Source organism: Protopterus annectens, chromosome 1.part1 (genome assembly GCF_019279795.1).
Source record: "Protopterus annectens isolate FY-2018-M chromosome 1.part1, PAN1.0, whole genome shotgun sequence".
Lineage (NCBI taxonomy): Eukaryota > Metazoa > Chordata > Ceratodontiformes > Protopteridae > Protopterus > Protopterus annectens.
This window is the reverse complement of record NC_056726.1, coordinates 1,514,721,260-1,514,738,594: the sequence shown is the minus strand read 5'-3', so window position 1 is coordinate 1,514,738,594 and position 17,335 is coordinate 1,514,721,260. Positions and strand designations below refer to the sequence as shown.

Genomic DNA, 17,335 nt, shown 5'->3' with positions numbered 1-17,335 from the left:
TCCGAGCTATGTACTACATGAACTACAAAATGAACTGGCACCTCACCTAAGTGTCATGTTTAATCATAGCCTCACCTCAGGTTTCATGCCCAATGAGTGGCACACAGCTACAGTTATTCCACTGCACAAGGGGGATCCACCTTGGACCCTGGGAACTATAATCCCATCAGCCTAAAGAGCCTTATCTGCAAAGCCATGAAACACATTATCATGGAACTTATAAACAAAGACATTGGCAACATTCAAACACTGGACCCCACCCAGTTTGGTTTCCTGAAGGCCCTATCTTGTCTCCTCAACCTGATTGACTTCTTCAAATCAGTCTCCAGAGCCATGGACAAGGATAAGACAGTCCACACAGCCTATCTGGATCTTGCCAAGGCCTTCGACATCATCCCCCACTGTGGAATCACAGATAAACTTACTAAGCTGGGCATTAATCCCTATGTCACTCGATGGGTCGCAAACTGGCTTACTGACAGAACCCGCACTGTAAAAGTAGCTGACTCCAAATCCAGCTCCAGACAAGTGACAAGTGGAGTACCTCAGGATTCAGTCCTGGGACTGCTCTTGTTTGGCATCTACTTCTCCAAAGTACAGGCCAACCCCCAAGGGACTCTGGCTAACAAAGTTCGCAGATGACTGCAAACTGGGAGCCATTATCGAATCCCCAAATGATGTGGATATCCTACAAAAGGGCCTTACAGAGACAGATGCTTGGGGCCAGAGCCATGGGCTCAAGCTCAATGCCAAGAAATGTACAGTTATCCCCTTTGGGAAAAAACATGTACCCATGAATTACCACATAAGAGGCAGTACACTAAACACCGAAAGTGTGATAAGGGACCTAGAGACACAGGTGGAGAGTGGTCTCACCTTCGATAACCACATCACCACAGCAGTCTGGAAATTCTTCTATGTGGCACATCTCATTACTAAGGGCTTTTCATCCAGGAAAAAGGAGGTTATTGTCCCACTGTACACATCCCTCATTAGACCCATTATAGAGTACAATGCCCCATTTGGTATGTACCTCACAAGACATCTGCAATAGATGAAAAGGCCACAGAAATACCTCACTAAAGGAATCACAGGCCTAAAGCAGATGCCCTATGCTGACCGTCTAAAAAAACTCCACCTATACTCTGTCGCATATCGTCTACTCAGAGGCAATCTCTGCTTAACATACAAGGCCATGTCAAACCCAGAGCTGTTGGAAATGCTACATTTAAAGAAAACACAATCCCTCAGTGCCACACCCTCCAGGGATCTAAATCTGGTCATCACAATGAACAAAACATGCTGGAGGGATAGATTCCTGTCCCAGAGACCCCCATTCTTTGGAATAGACTGCCCATACAAGTCAAGCAGAGCACCTCTTTGGCCCTCTTCAAAAGGACCCTTGATGACTGGATGGGAGATAGAAAATTCACCCTGGGGATCACATCAGTCACCCTGCTAGACAGGGGACCAGGGAAGTAAAATTACTGGGAAAAAATAGCCGGGAAAATGTTATGGCTGGGCTTTTATAGGCCCTAGGGCCAATAGCCTAGTACCAACCTATGAACCTATGAATGTGATGCCTCTTCTTATCCATGTTGGTGAATCTCACACTCTTTCACACTAATGTTAGTGAATGACACACCCTTTCACATTCATGTTACTGAAAGCAACACCCATTCTTATCCGTGCTAGCAAACTGCACACCCTCATTCTCATCATGCCAAAACCGACTGATGCTTAACTTGTTTGGTGCCCCTGTAATAGACTCTCATTATAAAGCCATTGTTTTCCAAGACAGTACGTAGCAGCACAAGACTTTTCTTATACACTGATGATCAGAGCTGGCAAAGTGGACAGGATGTTTTAACAGACAGCAGCAGTTGGTATCCAGGAGGCTGAAACTATGATATATCTGAAAAGCAGATAAATGTTCATCCAATCTCCTGCTGACCATATGAATTTCCTTCTAAGGCAGAGCCTCTTGACAAAGGTTAACTTTGGGGTATGACCACTAAGCAGATTCAAACTGCATGTATTCATCTTACTGCAGATGCTACATTATAAAACACTGGCGTGATCACGGGGCAAAGACATGGGGTAACTGTACCATAGCAGACGTCTCCCAGCATTGAACATCATGCACATGCATATGTGATCACACTTGTCAGTCAGCTACGCACACAAGATGAAGGCTCGGAGCTGTTGACCGGTTTCGTCCTGTACCCTTGCACCCTTCATGTCTGATCACACTTGTCAGTCAGCTACGCACACAAGATTAAGGCTCGGAGCTGTTGACCGGTTTCGTCCTGTACCCTTGCACCTTCATGTCTGATCACACTTGTCAGTCAGCTACGCACACAAGATTAAGGCTCGGAGCTGTTGACCGGTTTCGTCCTGTACCCTTGCACCTTCATGTCCTTGTTTTTGTCACCTCTTTGGTATAAAAAGGTAAAGTCCAGACTACATCCCAATTTAGCAGCCTGGGCACTGGAGAAACTGACATGGGAGAGGAGGGAAGAGAAATAACAAAGCTGAACCCGCTCATCTTTTCAAATGAGGAAGGGAAAAGGCACATGTTAGAGCTCTGCTACCTACTTTAGTTAACAATGGATACCAAGAATAAGCCAATTAATTCACCTGATAAACGGGTGTTTGAGTCTACATCCTCCAGAGACACGGAGAAAAAACTTTCTCAGCAGACAATGCCATGTCAGTACCCACAGTACTGTCCGATATGTGAAAAGCATATCAGGGTATAACAAAACAAAACACCCCAACTCAGTATGGTAGTTACCCCAGCTTGTCCCATTTCTTTCCTCAGTGCAATGCTCACCCAACCTCCTGTCGAACATATGAACTTCCTTCTAAAGAGGATCCTCCCAACAGAGTTAACCTTGGGGTATTACCACTAAGCATAGGATGCCCAGAAGAATAGGGAGTGAGCAAGGATGTTTGAAGTCAGATGTGGACAGAACGGAAAAAGAAAAAAAATACACTCTTATGGATAATGTACTAAATATAAAGCTTCAGAAAAAGATGATTAAACTTAACACATTATTCAATGAATAAAACTGTAAATCAGCTACACTGTTACTCTGGAAGATGTGGCGAATAAAACAAACACAATTTACGTTAAGAATAAGGAAATAAATAAAAATAACAAAAGCACTGATAGAAACATGTTCCAGAAACTGCTGGAATAATATCAAGTAACTCTGATGAAATATTGCACTCTAAAAACCTGTATTTCAAAAATAAACCAATTAGGCAAGAGACATTAGATACACATTTCTGGATAGCAGTATAACAGAAATTCTGAATTCCCCAGACAATACAAATGCACTATTAATGACCTACAGGTAAAATGAAAGGCTTACTGTCATTACACAGAATCCACAAACTTAAAAAGTACTAATCTCATATCAGTAGTATTGAAAACCACAAATACAGATACAAATGAAAAAGAAACAATGACAGGTTTCTGTAATGGGGAGTAGAAATGTACAGCTGTGAAGTCACGGCAAACATCTTGCAGCAATTATTCCTGCACATTTGTTTCATTTCACTGCAAAAACACAACTGTATGAAAGAACTTTAGGATGAAAATAAAATAAAAAAAAAATCTATTCTTAATCGAAAGTGACACATAAAATGTAACTAAAGCAAAAAGAAAAAAAATCCTAAAATAAAAAAATAAAAAATATCAAGAGTTAATAGTATTCCATCCAAAATAGGGTCTCCACGTAGCTATAATCAGGTTTAGACATTTCAGTGTTATTAACCTCAGTCAAAGAAAATTTCATTCTGTTTATCTATCTAGCAAGGGCCTGTTACAGGTTTGCAGATGCTAGTAGCTTGTGAAACACCTGCTTGCTGCCACTTAATTGAAATGGTAAGTGCTCTAACTCTTACTGGCCCTACTCCCATAACTACTTTAGCCATCCCAACACCCAGTCCTATAAAACTGTATAGCCCTACCAGAGCCCTACCTCTAACCCTAAAACAACCACCTAGTTCCCAACTCCAATTTTTGCCCCTTACCCTAAAACTCCTCCAAGACTAAATTTCCCAATCACGCCCTAACCCTAAAACACTCATCTGTCCCCCTAAAGTAACAATTTCCTTTCCATTCCATAGTCCTAACTCCCAGCTCTCTCTCACACCTAAATCCCCTTCCCAATCTCTGTCCCTGACACCTAAATCCCCTTCCCAATCTCTGTCCCTGACACCTAAATCCCCTTCCCAATCGCTGTCCCTCACACCTAAGTGCCCTTCCCAATCTCTGCCATAATCTACCTTCCCAAATGCTTGCAGTCCCTCCCCATGACTCCTGCACTTACCTCATTAGAACTTGAATAATGTGTTAGGTAAAGTTCAGATAAGGTGAAAGACTTATATTCCTGTACATACAAGATGTTTAAATTCCTGGGTTCAAGACAATTATTTCAAGTACTTGGGACGTAAGTACTTGTAGTAAACCATCTAGCTATCAATTTAATATTTGTTACCCAGTTAAGGAGAGTAGACTGATGATCCATTTCAACTATGACCCAATCCAAATTGGGCAACACAATAGAGAAACACATCATAATTGCTTTACACTTTGCACTGTAATCTAATTGAAAAGAATGCTGGCAAATCCTACCAGAAGAATGTTTACTCTTCTTTACAGGTCAAAAAGCGTTCACTGATATGAGGATAATTTTAGTCCCGAGAGGTTAAAGCTCTCATGTAAGTATATTAATATGTTATATATAATTAAATCATTTATCAAGTCATTTCCAGTCAGAAGTCAGAAAGAATACTTACTAATAAAACATTTAATATACAAGATATATAACATTTTCAGGAGCAATTTAATCAAAGAAGTCTCCAATATTTAATGTCTTGCCAGCTAACAGCCTTTATTATATAAATACAATTAATTAAAGAAAGTCTTGGTAAAATCAGTAGGGAAGGAGTCCATTTCAGATCAGCCACTATTTGGTGGACTGGACATCAGCAGCCATTTTGCTTTTAATACAGACATTTGTAATTGATTTTGGTCAATATCACCATCTAACAACTATCAAAACCCAAGCTGCTTTTGAAGCATTTATTCCTCCTGACACTCAGAGTCCTCTGACACATGCAGAGGGAGGAAAAAACAAGGGAAAGAAGACATCATGCATTGGAGGTTGGGAGATTTTTTTGGATGCTCGTACCAACTTCTCCTGGTGAATAAAAAGTATGCTGCCATGTCTGATGGTCTGTACCATTCTGAGTGAGTGAATGTGTGGGTGAGTGAGTAAGTGAGTGAGTGAGTGAGTGAGTGAGTGAGTGAGTGAGTGAGTGAGTGAGTGAATTAGGTAGAGAGTGAGTCAGCAAGACAGAGAGTGAATGAGTGAGCGAGTCAGTGAGCAAGGCAGTGAGAGAGAGAGCAAGTGAATGAATGAGTGAGCGAGCAAGTTCGTTAGTGAGTGAGTAATTGAGTGATCAAGTGAGTAAGTAAATGAGTGAGTGAGTGAGTGGGTGAGTGAGTGAGTGAGTGAGTGAGTGAGTGAGTGAGTGAGTGAGTGAGTGAGTGAGTGAGTGAGTGAGTGAGTGAGTGAGTGAGCGAGAGTTGCACATACTCATGATTCCAGCTGCAGTGCATGGTACATTCATTATCAGATTCATGTTCTGCAGAACTCCGCAATGCAAGGAAGGTAGTTGCAGGTGATATGGCAGCTGGAGCTCTTGTAGAGGGACTCTGCCTGCACTGTTACCTCATGATGGACAGACCTACAACAGCTGCTTTCACTTGTCGCTCCGCATCTGTTTCCACAAGTGCTCATGCTGTTAATCATGTCCCTTTGTTTTGTATAACTTATAACTTTCTAACTTTTCTTTTTTATTTTTTCCTGTGGAGTTATTCTTCCCAGGCCACCACTAAAAATGTTTTCCCAGCCCAGTCTGACTATCAAAGCTAATAAATGTAATCGGTCAGTCAGTGAGTGAACTCTAGTTATTAGGGCGCAGTCCTGCCAAATTGTCTCTGTATCACAGCTGGCATTTCAATCCAGAGTTTTATTCTTATTCCGATCTGGCCTCATTTACAAGGGTGTGTGTAACACCCTGCCCACAGTGCTCTTTCATTACATCTATAGCCCAGATTTGGCAGTGAGCTATTGTTGTTTGCTTAGAAGCCTTGTTATAGCACTCTTTGGTTAACTCGCTGCAGCCTTCGCAATGTGACAGATGCAAAGTACACACCTGTATGCTTACAGGTTGCAGAGCAGTAAAGGGTAGCACTGAGTATACTAGGTGTGCATGTTTGTAGCGCTGGTGATATTTTACTATTTCTTCAACTGACGGATACACAGCTATAAAGACATATTAGATGGTGGTTTCCTTTTCCTTAGCGGAAGATGCAAGAAATAATGTAGAGGTGGCACTGAGGCAAAACTTCTGTCTTATCTGTCTTTTTCAAAATCACAACAGCTACAGGTAATTTCTTTTTGATGTATGGAGGTACTGAAAAAGAGATAATTAAACTGGAGCACTGTTCTGATGTAAAGACAACTGTGAAACAGCACTGACAGAATATAAAGTCATCTAAAATTGCTAGACTTCCATTCTCATTTCTAATCCACATAGCCTTGACCATTATGGACACAGGAAATGCAACCCCCACGGCTCTGGATCTTTATTTTACACTGGAGTTTCTGTGCCTCTCCAGGCATTGCAGAGTATGAACATTCATCATTGTCTCTCATGGGTGAAAACTGCCTAAGATCATGAAACACGGTTATGAAGCACATTTTTTCAAAAAGATTATAAAACTAAATGCACATGTAAACAACAGTGACTGACGTGGCATATGTTGCAGTTGTTTGTTTCTAAAGTTATCAAATGGCATGGAAAGAAACTTGCTTACTTTTAGGATAGCTAATCATTTACATGTAAATGTTAATTATACTTACGATTTGGAATAGTCCCATGTTACACACTGTGGCTCTGATGTTCCCTAGAACAAACCACAGAAAAAACAATGTTTAAAGATATTAACAAATAATACTTGAATTAATTCCATAAATGAATTAATTGAACTCAAAGTTGCACAAATCAGAGTGTTTAAAAATATTAGATAACTCACTATTCTGATACACCCTGAATAACAGAACAAATACTTTTTATGCTGATGTAGACCCACACACCTCTGTCCTAGTTTTTTTCAGTTGTTTCTCTGCTGTACACAAAACAAATAGCATCCAACTCTGATTGTCTTCAGTCTTTTCACAGCATGCACATTTAACACTAACTCCAACATTTCTAAGAAAAAACAAGTTATGTGCTCAATGTAACATTCCATCTGTGTTGCCCATTTTAATTTTTCCTCAACTGTTGGATCAGATGCGAACCTGAGATTCGGCTGTTACTACAGCTTGTGGTAAGTAAAAGACTCTTGAGCTTCTCTCATACCCATAATGCACCAACCTCTAACATACCTCAGAGGTCTTGTTTGTTGATTTACCTAAAGTAATAACTGCTAATGCACATGTCTACACACATATATATATATATATATATATATATATATTTAAATCCTACAGAAGGAACTGTATTTGGAGCTCAACATTACGGATAGTGGTGTCCTTACAATATCTCATTCTTCCAGAAAAATCTTGTGATAATTGTTGGTGGGGGGGGTTGGTGGGTGGGAAGTTGAACAAGAATGACAATAGACAACACAGATGCAATGGTATGGGGAGCACATAGCTTCTTTATCTGATGATGTCGATGTTCATTCTATCCTTAACTGCTGGGACAGAGTCCCCAGCTACTTAAAATCCCAGGTGGACTCTAAGGAAGGATATTCCTGACCACAGTTGAACCAAATGATGTTCTACCCCTCAAGAGCAGATCCAGTTTGTAATGAGTGAAAAAGGTATGAGAATTCACCCAGGTTGCAGCTGCACATATGTCATCCATGGAAGCCCTGAACAGAAACACTAACAAAGTTGCCATAGAACTAGTTGAACGGGCTGTTACAGGTTTTCATCAGGTTAGATCCAACTTGTTATAGATAAAAGAAATGCAATCAGTTAGCCATCTGGATAGAGTTCCCTTTGTATCTGATTTGACCATTTCAAATCTGCAAAAGAAACTAATAATTGATTTGTCTTCCTGACCTCTTTTGTGCTATGTAAGTCAAAATGCAATTGTCTGTGAACATCCAATAAATGCAACATGTATTTATTCACCTTTGTTTGCAAACTTAGAAAAGAATACCAAATTAATAGATTTTATTTATTTATTTATTTATTTTACATTTGTTGACCGGGCTAGTCTAGCTGGAGATATTTCCATTTTCAGTAGAGGCCCGGGGAGAAAAGCTCCACAGAGAATACAATAAAGGAAAACATACTTGTGTTTTAAAGAAAGTTTGAAGAGACAAAAGTTAACAACTCTACAGTTACTCATTATTACTAAGTGAGTTAATTACTGACTCACACAGTTTCAGTCCAAAAAAAAATACTTATATAAATATAAAATACTAAGTATGATAAAGATAATTAAATGAAATAATTACTACCACACACAGTTAAAGTCAAAGACATCATATAAAGTTAAAAATACTTTGTAAGATAATGATAAAGGTAGGAAGTAAGAGAAAAGAGATCTAAGAATAAGGGAAATTGGAAGTGATTAGTTATGGAAAGGAGAGCAAGTAAGACAGTCAGCAAGCAAAGAAGTAATTAGGAAGACAAGCGGGAGTAGAAGAAGAAAGCCAGGTGGAGGATGAACTAAGTAAGAAGTAGGAGATAGTTATGAAGTAGAGTATAAGTAGTGGAAAGTTAATCAGGTTTACTACAGGTGCACAGCCAGTGGTTTTGGAAGTGCAGTTTAATGTTTTGTTTGAAAAGAGGTAATGATGTAATCTTTGTTATGTTGCTAGGTAATAAATTCCATTTTGTACCTACTGAATTGGTGAAAAGAGAGTCACCAGCAGTGTTATTTGATTTTATAGAACTAGCCAATAGTTTACTAGAGGAGCGGAGAGAGTTAAGATTATTATAGGGGATTATGAGTTGAGAGAGTATAGGGGTGTTCATCGGTTGGTACAGAATTTTATGGGCAATAGTGAGTTGTTGGATTGCAAGATAGTTTTGAAATTCTGGCCAGCCTAGTGGTTTCAGGTTGAGACAGTGATGTGTTCTGTAGGGGTTTCCTGTAGCGAAGCGAGCAATGTTATTGTAGCAGGTAGCCAATTTGGTAAGGTTGTTTTTCTTGAGGTTGGTGAAAATGGGAGAAGCATAGAGAAGAGTGGAAAGAAGATGGGAGTGAGCAATCCTAGTTCTAGAGGAAGGTGTTAGAAATGGTCTAATACGATATAAGGATCCTATTTTCCTATTGACAAGTTTTATGGAGTTGTTAATGTGTTGGTTGAAAGAGAGATTATTATCAATTGTAATACCTAACAGTTTAGTGGTAGAGTCGGGAGAGATGATAGTGGCATTGTTAGAGGAGATGGTGAAGTTTAAAGGGGGGGGTCCTGGAAGTGGGGGTGAAGAGGAGGAGTTTAGTTTTTTTAGCATTTAGTAAGAGGAATCGACTAGAGAACCATGTTTCGACGGTATTAAAGACTTTTTGAGTATGACATCTAAGTTCTGAGGTGGAAGATGCAGAGCAGATGAGTGTAGAGTCATCAGCATATTTAATGCACATAGCTTGGGGGATTATATTTTGGAGATCATTAATGAAGAGGGAAAAGAGAAGTGGGCCAAGAATAGAGCCTTGAGGAACTCCGATAGAAACAGGCAAAAGAGAAGAGATGTGGTTATTCCCGAGAACAGCTTGTTTTCTGTTAGTGAGATAAGAAGTAAACGATCTAATGGCAGGGATATCAAAAGATAGGGATTCAAGAGTATTGATTAGAAAAGAGTGGTTAACCATATCGAATGCTTTGGAGAGGTCAATGAAGATGGCAGAAGAGAGTAGGTTGTTGTTACGGTTCAGGTTAATAGTGTCTACAAAGGAAAGGAGGGCAGTAGTAGTACTATGATATGGTCTGAAGCCATGTTGACAGTTAGCTATGATGTTGTGGAGAGAGAGGTGTTGTACAAGCTGATGGTGTATACATTTCTCCATTATTTTGGCCAGCGGAGAGAGGAGAGCAATAGGTCTATAGTTAGAGTAGTCAATGGAGTTACCACCTTTATGGAGTGGGATAATGTGAGAGACCTTCCATATATCAGGGATGATACCTTCTTTGATTGTCCTATTTATGAGAATAGAAATAGGATATGCGATAGCCTTGGCAGCTTTTGTAGAAAGCGTGAAGGTAACTTGTCAGCAGATGGGGTACAAGGTTTTAGTTTGAGAAGGAGTCTGTGTATGTAAGATGTAGAGATAGGATGTAGAGAGAATTTAAAGGAAGAGTTTGTAAGGTTACATGTTGGGTGTGAGTTATTAGCATTCAATTGATTAGCAAGAGCTTGTATAGTTTCAGTGAAGAAAGAGTTGAAAGCATCTGCAGTTTGTTGAGGGATATCAGGATCAGCATTAAGTGGGGAAGGTGTTTTAGAACTTCCTGGGGAGAGGAGTCTATTGACTGAAGACCAGAAAAGTTTTGAATTATTAAGGTGAGTTTGTTGTAGATTGAAGTAGAATTTCTTTTTATCAGCTATTATTGCCTTTTTGGTTAGATTTCTAAGCTGGCGGAAGTGTAGAAGATCAGGGTTATTTCTGTGTGATCTCCATGCGGCCCAGACTTTATTTCTAGTGAGAATAAGTTTTTTGGTTTCATGGGAGAGCCAGGGGGCAGCATTAGATTTAATTCTAATGCTACGTTCAGGAGCATGTAAGTCAAGAATGGATAAAAAATTAGAGTTAAAGTATATTACTGCATTTTCAAGAGGGAGTGTTTTTAAGGGGTTCCAATTACATGCACTAAGTTCAGACTGAAACAGTTCTGGATTGAAGTGTTTGATGGTGCGTATGTTTCTTATAATGCAGGGGTTTACACAATCAGCCTTTTCCCTTGTTATGAATGTTAAGGAGTGATCGCTAACATCATCTGGCAAAGTTCCTACTTTGTAACTATCTTTGACTTTATTTATAAGAATTCAGTCTAACATGCTTTCTCTATTACTATGTTTGTTGAGCCTAGTAGTTGAAGTAATGGTTTGGATAAAACCATGGAGGTTGATATGAGAAGAAGGATTATCAGCAGTAATGCTATTCCAGTCTATGTTCAGGTCACCTAGTATGATGGTTTCTTGGGGATATGTGGCAGATATCCAGCTAAGGTAATTTTCGAGGATTGGTATGTTATTACCAGGTGGTAGGTACATACATATAATATAAAGGGATTTTTTGGAATTTAATTGGAGTTTTGAAATGATTGCTTCTACCTTGCTATCTTGAGTTGGAGAGGCAGGAAGGGTAGGAATATTTAGATGATTTTTATAAAGAATTGCAACTCCACCACCTTTACGGTTGGGACGGTCAAGTCTTACCATATTGTAGCCTTGGGGAGTAATCTCAGTGTCTTTAGTGGAGGGCTTTAGCCAGGTCTCAGAGATGCAGAGAATGTCAAATGAATGTATATGAAGGAGGGAATGCACGTAGGGTATTTTGTTGTTTATGCTTTGGGTATTAAGATGTCCTATTAGGAAGGTGTTATTGAGTTTGGGTATGGACATTAGGGGAGAGGGGAAAGTTGGACCAGGGTTAGGGTGGATATCTCCAGCTTGAAGGTTAAGATTGATAGGTTTCATAATGAGGTTACATTTTAGAAAGTTTAGAAATTTAGTTTTGTTATCCGAAGGCAAGACATATTTGAGATGTGACAGTCGGTGGAATCTAGGTAGTTGATAGTTAGGGGTAGAAGAAATATATGGATATGAATTTAGAGGATTGAGAAATGTTGTAGTGTGTTTATGTGGATCGAAAGGTTGGACATACAATGGTTTCTCATAGAGGGATAGGAGGTAAATTGAGCACAGGGTGGAAACTAGTAGGGTAGAGAGTACAATCTGGGTTGGCAGGTATGGAGCCATAGTAGAAGTAGGTGTGTTTGTGAAAGGTGAGAGAAGTATGAGAGGATGAAGTAGAAAGGTGTAGTTATTGTAGAGTAGAAGTATAGAATAATGTAGGAAAGAAAAGAGAGGATAGGAGTAAAACAGAGACAGGAGTACAAAGAAAGAGGTAAGTCTTAGTGTAAAAGGAGTAAAATAAGGAGGTGTAAGTGGATGAAATAAAGGGTAAAAATAGACAGAATTAGTGTGAGTGTATGGCTGAGAAGGGGTAAGGGTGGGTGTGGGAGGAAGTTAGAGTGGGAAGGAGGAGGATTGGAAGATCAGAGTAGGGGGTGTGTCCAGGGAGCTTTAAGTTTAGGACCCCTGGGCGTGGGTGGGAATTGGGGGTAGGGAGGGGAGCGGAGTGAGCCCGAAGGGCGAACGGAGCGGGTTCAGCCAGAGGAGTATGAAACTGCTGAGAGGAAACAATCAGTCAAGTGTAGAAACAGCAGATAAGTTATAACTGGTAGAATAATGTTAAGAGGTTTGGTATTTTGTAGGCAGAGCTATACTAGGCAGGTTAACGTCAGGATAGTGTAGGCAAGGGAGGGGGATGGAGACTATATTAGAGTACAGATACAGGTAGAAGGCTGAAAACAGTAAGTTAGGCAAAGAGTCAGAAGAGAAGGTAAAGTTATAGGAGTAGCAGTAGGAAATGTATTAGAAGTCAAAGGAGGATAGGCAGGAATACAAGTGGTAATACTAGCAGAGTAGGAATAAGGGTCTGGGCAGCAAGCTATAGGGACAGTTGCTGGCTGCTGGTAGGCCTGGGCAGATAGGTAGGCTAGGTACACACGTCGAGTATTCAGGGACATATATATATAGCTTAAACATACTTAGTCAGTCTTTCTTTGTGATATCACTTGTTCCCCAAACAAAGTCTGGTAAATGGGATTAGATTGGGCAGTTCAGGTCTTCAAGGAGGGCCAAGCTTCTGTTATGTGTTATAGCTGGGTCCCGTTAGAAGGGTAGTTAAAATCTAGGAAAGAGAGTGAGATTGTGAAGAGAGAGAAAAAGGATATGTAAACATTAACACTCTAAAAAAATAAAATATTCAAACAACACATATCAGCTTCAACATGAGTTACACTGCAGTAAGAAAGCAAAACAGGTCATACTTTGCATGTAGATCCTAGTAGATAGGTAGAGGCACTATTTATTATACAGGAGTCTTATTTAACTGTCGCTTGTGCAAACGGTATAGTAGACTCTCGTAAATGCAACAGCAATGCCAATTACTCCTAGACAGTGTCTAATTAAAAACACAGTATTACAGTAATAGTAAAGTAGGATAAGTATTGAATAACAATGTAGTCGGCAACAGTGTTCAATGAATAACAAACAAAAAGGCGCCAAATACTAGAGTTTGAACTGTCCTCATAGAAGACAAACCTGCAACACAACCAGTTCTACTGTTTGTTGCAATGCAATATTACAGACTTAACTCAACACTAAACAGAGTACCATGCTTTCCCTAGAAACTGGGAAAAAAGTGACCCCACAGGGTGTACATACACATGATAGGGTTTAAGACTAGTATGCGCGTTTCAACAATAGCGCTAACAGAGGTGGCAGATTTATTCCTAAAAGACGCAGTGGATCAGAATACAAACTCTAATAAATGCTATAAACAGTTGTCGCATTGTACATAATCCAGATAGGTTTTAAGGCTTCTATGCGCATCTACAATAATAGCGCTAGCTGTATTGGCCTTTACAATCCTGAGAGAACACTGAGGATCATAAACTAACTATAATTTAACGCCATAACAAGTTGTTGCTTAGTACTAGCAGACAGATGAATCTAAAACTAGACCAGTTAGGTTTAAAGGTTTGTATGCGCATTTACTACAATATCGCTAGCTGTATTGGCCTTTGCAATCCTAGGAAAACACCAAGGATCATAAACTAACTATAATTTAACGCTATATTAAGTTGATGCTTAGTACTAGACAGGTTAGGTTTTAAGGCTTGTATGCGCATCTACAACAATAGCGCTAGCTGTTTTGGCCTTTACAATCCTAGGAAAACACAGAGGATCATAAACTAACTATAATTCCACGCTGTATTAAGTTGTCGCTTAGTACTAGCAGACAGCTGATTCAAAAACTATATTAGGCAAAGATGGTAAAACACTGACTAAGTCCAAGGCTGTAAACTGAGTCGTTTTTAAATAAAACAGGTAGTTATAAACATAACCCTGAAACATGTACAAATAGCACAATTTTGGAGGGCATAAAAGTTAAATAAAACAATCACAGGTAGTTATATCAATATCCAATGCTATACACAGTATTACCCCTTGTGTAGCAGCAATATCTCTGAAAATGAGATATTGCTGCTACACAAGGAGTAATAGATACTGGATTGAAATATGCACTGGTACGTAATGTGACTCTATCTTTATGAAAGATTATGTAGGGAGGTTTTGATGACAATGCCTGAAGTTCTGAAATTCTTCTAGCAGAGGTAATGGCCACTAGAAAGATAGTTTTCCAGGTCAGGATCTTAAGATTACATTTAGCTGCTGGTTCAAAGGATGAACAAATTAAACCCTGCAGACAAAGTTCAAATCTCATGTTGAACTAGAATCTTTATGTGAGGGTCTCAATAGAAGAGGGCTTCTCAAGAATGATTTACAAACTTTAGAAGAAGCCACAGAAGAATTTTCAAATGCAATGTGAAAATGAGATATTGCTGCTAAATTAACTTAAATTGTGGAGGAGCTTGCCCTAATTAAAGATTAATGCCAAGCATTCAAGTTTGCTATGTATCGGAGCTAAAAAGGGACCAACTTGCTTTTGTTGTGTCCAGCAAATTAACCTTTTCAATTTCTTCTAGAAGGCTTATGGGAAGATAAAAGAATATGATGGACAGGGGAAGAGAGCATTGGTTGTCTGGCTATTAACGGAATTGAAGAAACCACGCTGTTAGCTTGAGGTTTGAGATACCCAGATGAATCATATCTGTCAAATGCAACAGGAGGTCTGGAACTGGATCCAAAATCAAGTTTGGCAAAGTAGATGAGGCCATAGACAGGGGAACCAAATCTGCAGAGGCCAGTATGGTGCAATGAGGATGACTTTGCTCTTCAAACTGACATCTTTCTGCAGAAATTTTGGAATCATGGGAATTAGGGGGTAAGTATAAAGTAGACCTGTGGGGTCAGTCTTGAAGTAGAGCACCCCTAGGTTATTTCCCCTGAGGTGGGGGGATTAGGGCAAAGTAGCTGCTATATTTGTTGTTTAGGAGAGAAGCAAAAAGATCACAGCAAGGCTCACCCCATTGACAGAAAATCATTTCTGCCACGTTCCTGTTGAGAGACCACTCGTGAGGTAGAAGAATGGACCTCAATTTGTCTCTATCACATTGGACTTCCCCAGAATGTGAATTGCTGTGAAAAAGCAGTTGGATGACATTGCCCATTGCCACACTCTGAGTGCTTCTCGACACAAGGGGTAATATCTGGTTCCTCCTTGTTAGTTGATGTACCAAACTACTGACATATTGTCTGTTTGAATCACAATTGTCCCTAAAGGGAGAGTGTCTTGGAATGTCTGACAGTCTGAACTCTTGACAAAGGAATAGAGGCAGTCACTGATATCATATTGAAAACTGTTCCCATGAATTCCAAAATTTGTGTTGGTTCTAAGTGAGACTTTTTGTAATTTATCTTTATCCTGAGATGAGAACAAATCTGAAGTACCTGATCTCTTGCTCTTGTTACTAAAAGCCTGGTTGGGGCAGTAATGAGCCAGTCATCTAGATATGGAAACACTAGAAATCACTGCAGTCTTAAGTGAGCTGCTACCATTGCCATGCATTTGGTAAACACCCTGGAAGCTGTGCGTCTCCTAATGGATATGCCTGAACCTGCTGTCCTTGAGACACCTTCAGCTGCATGTGGGATAAGCCTCATGGGTGAATTCAAATGTATTGGAGGGTGGCCAACTGAGAGGCCACAGATGACTGAAAGGGAATTTGAAAGTTCCTTGATCAAGTCCCTTTGCAACCTAATAAACTGTGCCAAATAGTTCAGCAACCTAAGAGCAAAGGTTGCTGATGCATAGACATGCTTCCCAATCCTGTCCATCACCCTACACTCCATGTTAGAGGGATGATCAGATTAACTTTGTTAAGCAAATTCCTTCTTGGTGGCTACCACCATGTCCATGACATTCACAGGCACTGCTTTACTCCAAAATTCCTTCCTGACAGGTGGACCCAGAATCTGATCTGGCCTATTATGGATTGGCTTAACTGAGTCTTGTTCCTTCCACACCAACTGAGAGACCAAATAATTGAGCTTGCCAGTAGGCAGAGTAACCCAGGAGGTAGATGGGCCAGCTACAAAGGCCTCCAGAAATACTGATTCCTCTGGTGAAGGATTGCTTGTGGTCCAACCACCTCTCTGCTTCAGGATCTCAAGGATATCTCGAAATGAAACATCTTCCAGAGGTGATCATGTGGGCCCTTCTCCCTCAGTGAAATCAGTATCCTCAGTGATTGACTCTTGTGGAGATTCCAAGTGCCTCCTCTTGTACATTCTCTTCCTAGGAACTTCCTAGCTGGGATGCTCTGGTGATGTGTTGGAACAGATCATAAAACGCTGCCTGGTGGTCTGGGGGTCTTGAGCTGGCTGTCCCTGTGGTGTAGAATGATGTGGCTGCAAGCAAGGTGACATTTGGGAACTAGACTGAAGCTCCAAGTGGTGGGGGTTGGACATCCATCCTGTTGCAGCAGAAAAAAACCTCTTTTCACTACTTCGAAGGCAGACTGCTCCAAAGCGAAGGAATATCTTGGTCCCAAGAAGGCAGGCTTTTGGACCACTGCCCACCTCCACCCCGAAAGCAATCCACCTGAGGAGGAACATGGAGCTAAGCTATCCAGTGCCAAAGCACCAAGTTGCAGAGATGGCTCTGAAACTCTTGGTGCTGACTCCAACACCTCTGACTTGACAAGGAAGCTTCAGTTCCAAGAGTTATCAAGACTGACAGATGTTGGAGCCAGTGCACTCAGGGTAAGCTTCTGATCCAAGCCAGATGTACCCAGGTAGTTCAGATTCAGGGACCCTGAAGCAACTGCAGGTATCAGAGAAGGAGCAAGAAATGGTGGTGTGGTAGTTGGACAGGCTTCCTGACAAAAGGGGATAGGAGCAAGTAAAGCACCCATCTGAATCTGCATCAACAGAAACTTCCTTATCATTCTGTCCACATCTTCCTCAAACACCTGGAAGAATGAAAAGAGGCAAGGAAAGGTGACTTGGATTGGTGCCTTTCCAAAAAGTGG

At 40.4% G+C, this 17,335-nt stretch overlaps 1 protein-coding gene across 6 annotated transcripts in view; it reads right to left on the bottom strand.

Annotated features, from left to right (window-relative positions):
- Nucleotides 1–17,335, bottom strand: part of ADGRB2 (adhesion G protein-coupled receptor B2) — a 5,411,420-nt gene that overhangs the window by 1,484,094 nt on the left and 3,909,991 nt on the right. For all 6 annotated transcript variants that reach the window (XM_044082710.1, XM_044082742.1, XM_044082734.1 and 3 more), the window contains one exon: nt 6,948–6,991. In XM_044082710.1, coding sequence (XP_043938645.1) covers nt 6,948–6,991 — 44 coding nt within the window. The remainder of the gene's footprint in view (nt 1–6,947; nt 6,992–17,335) is intronic.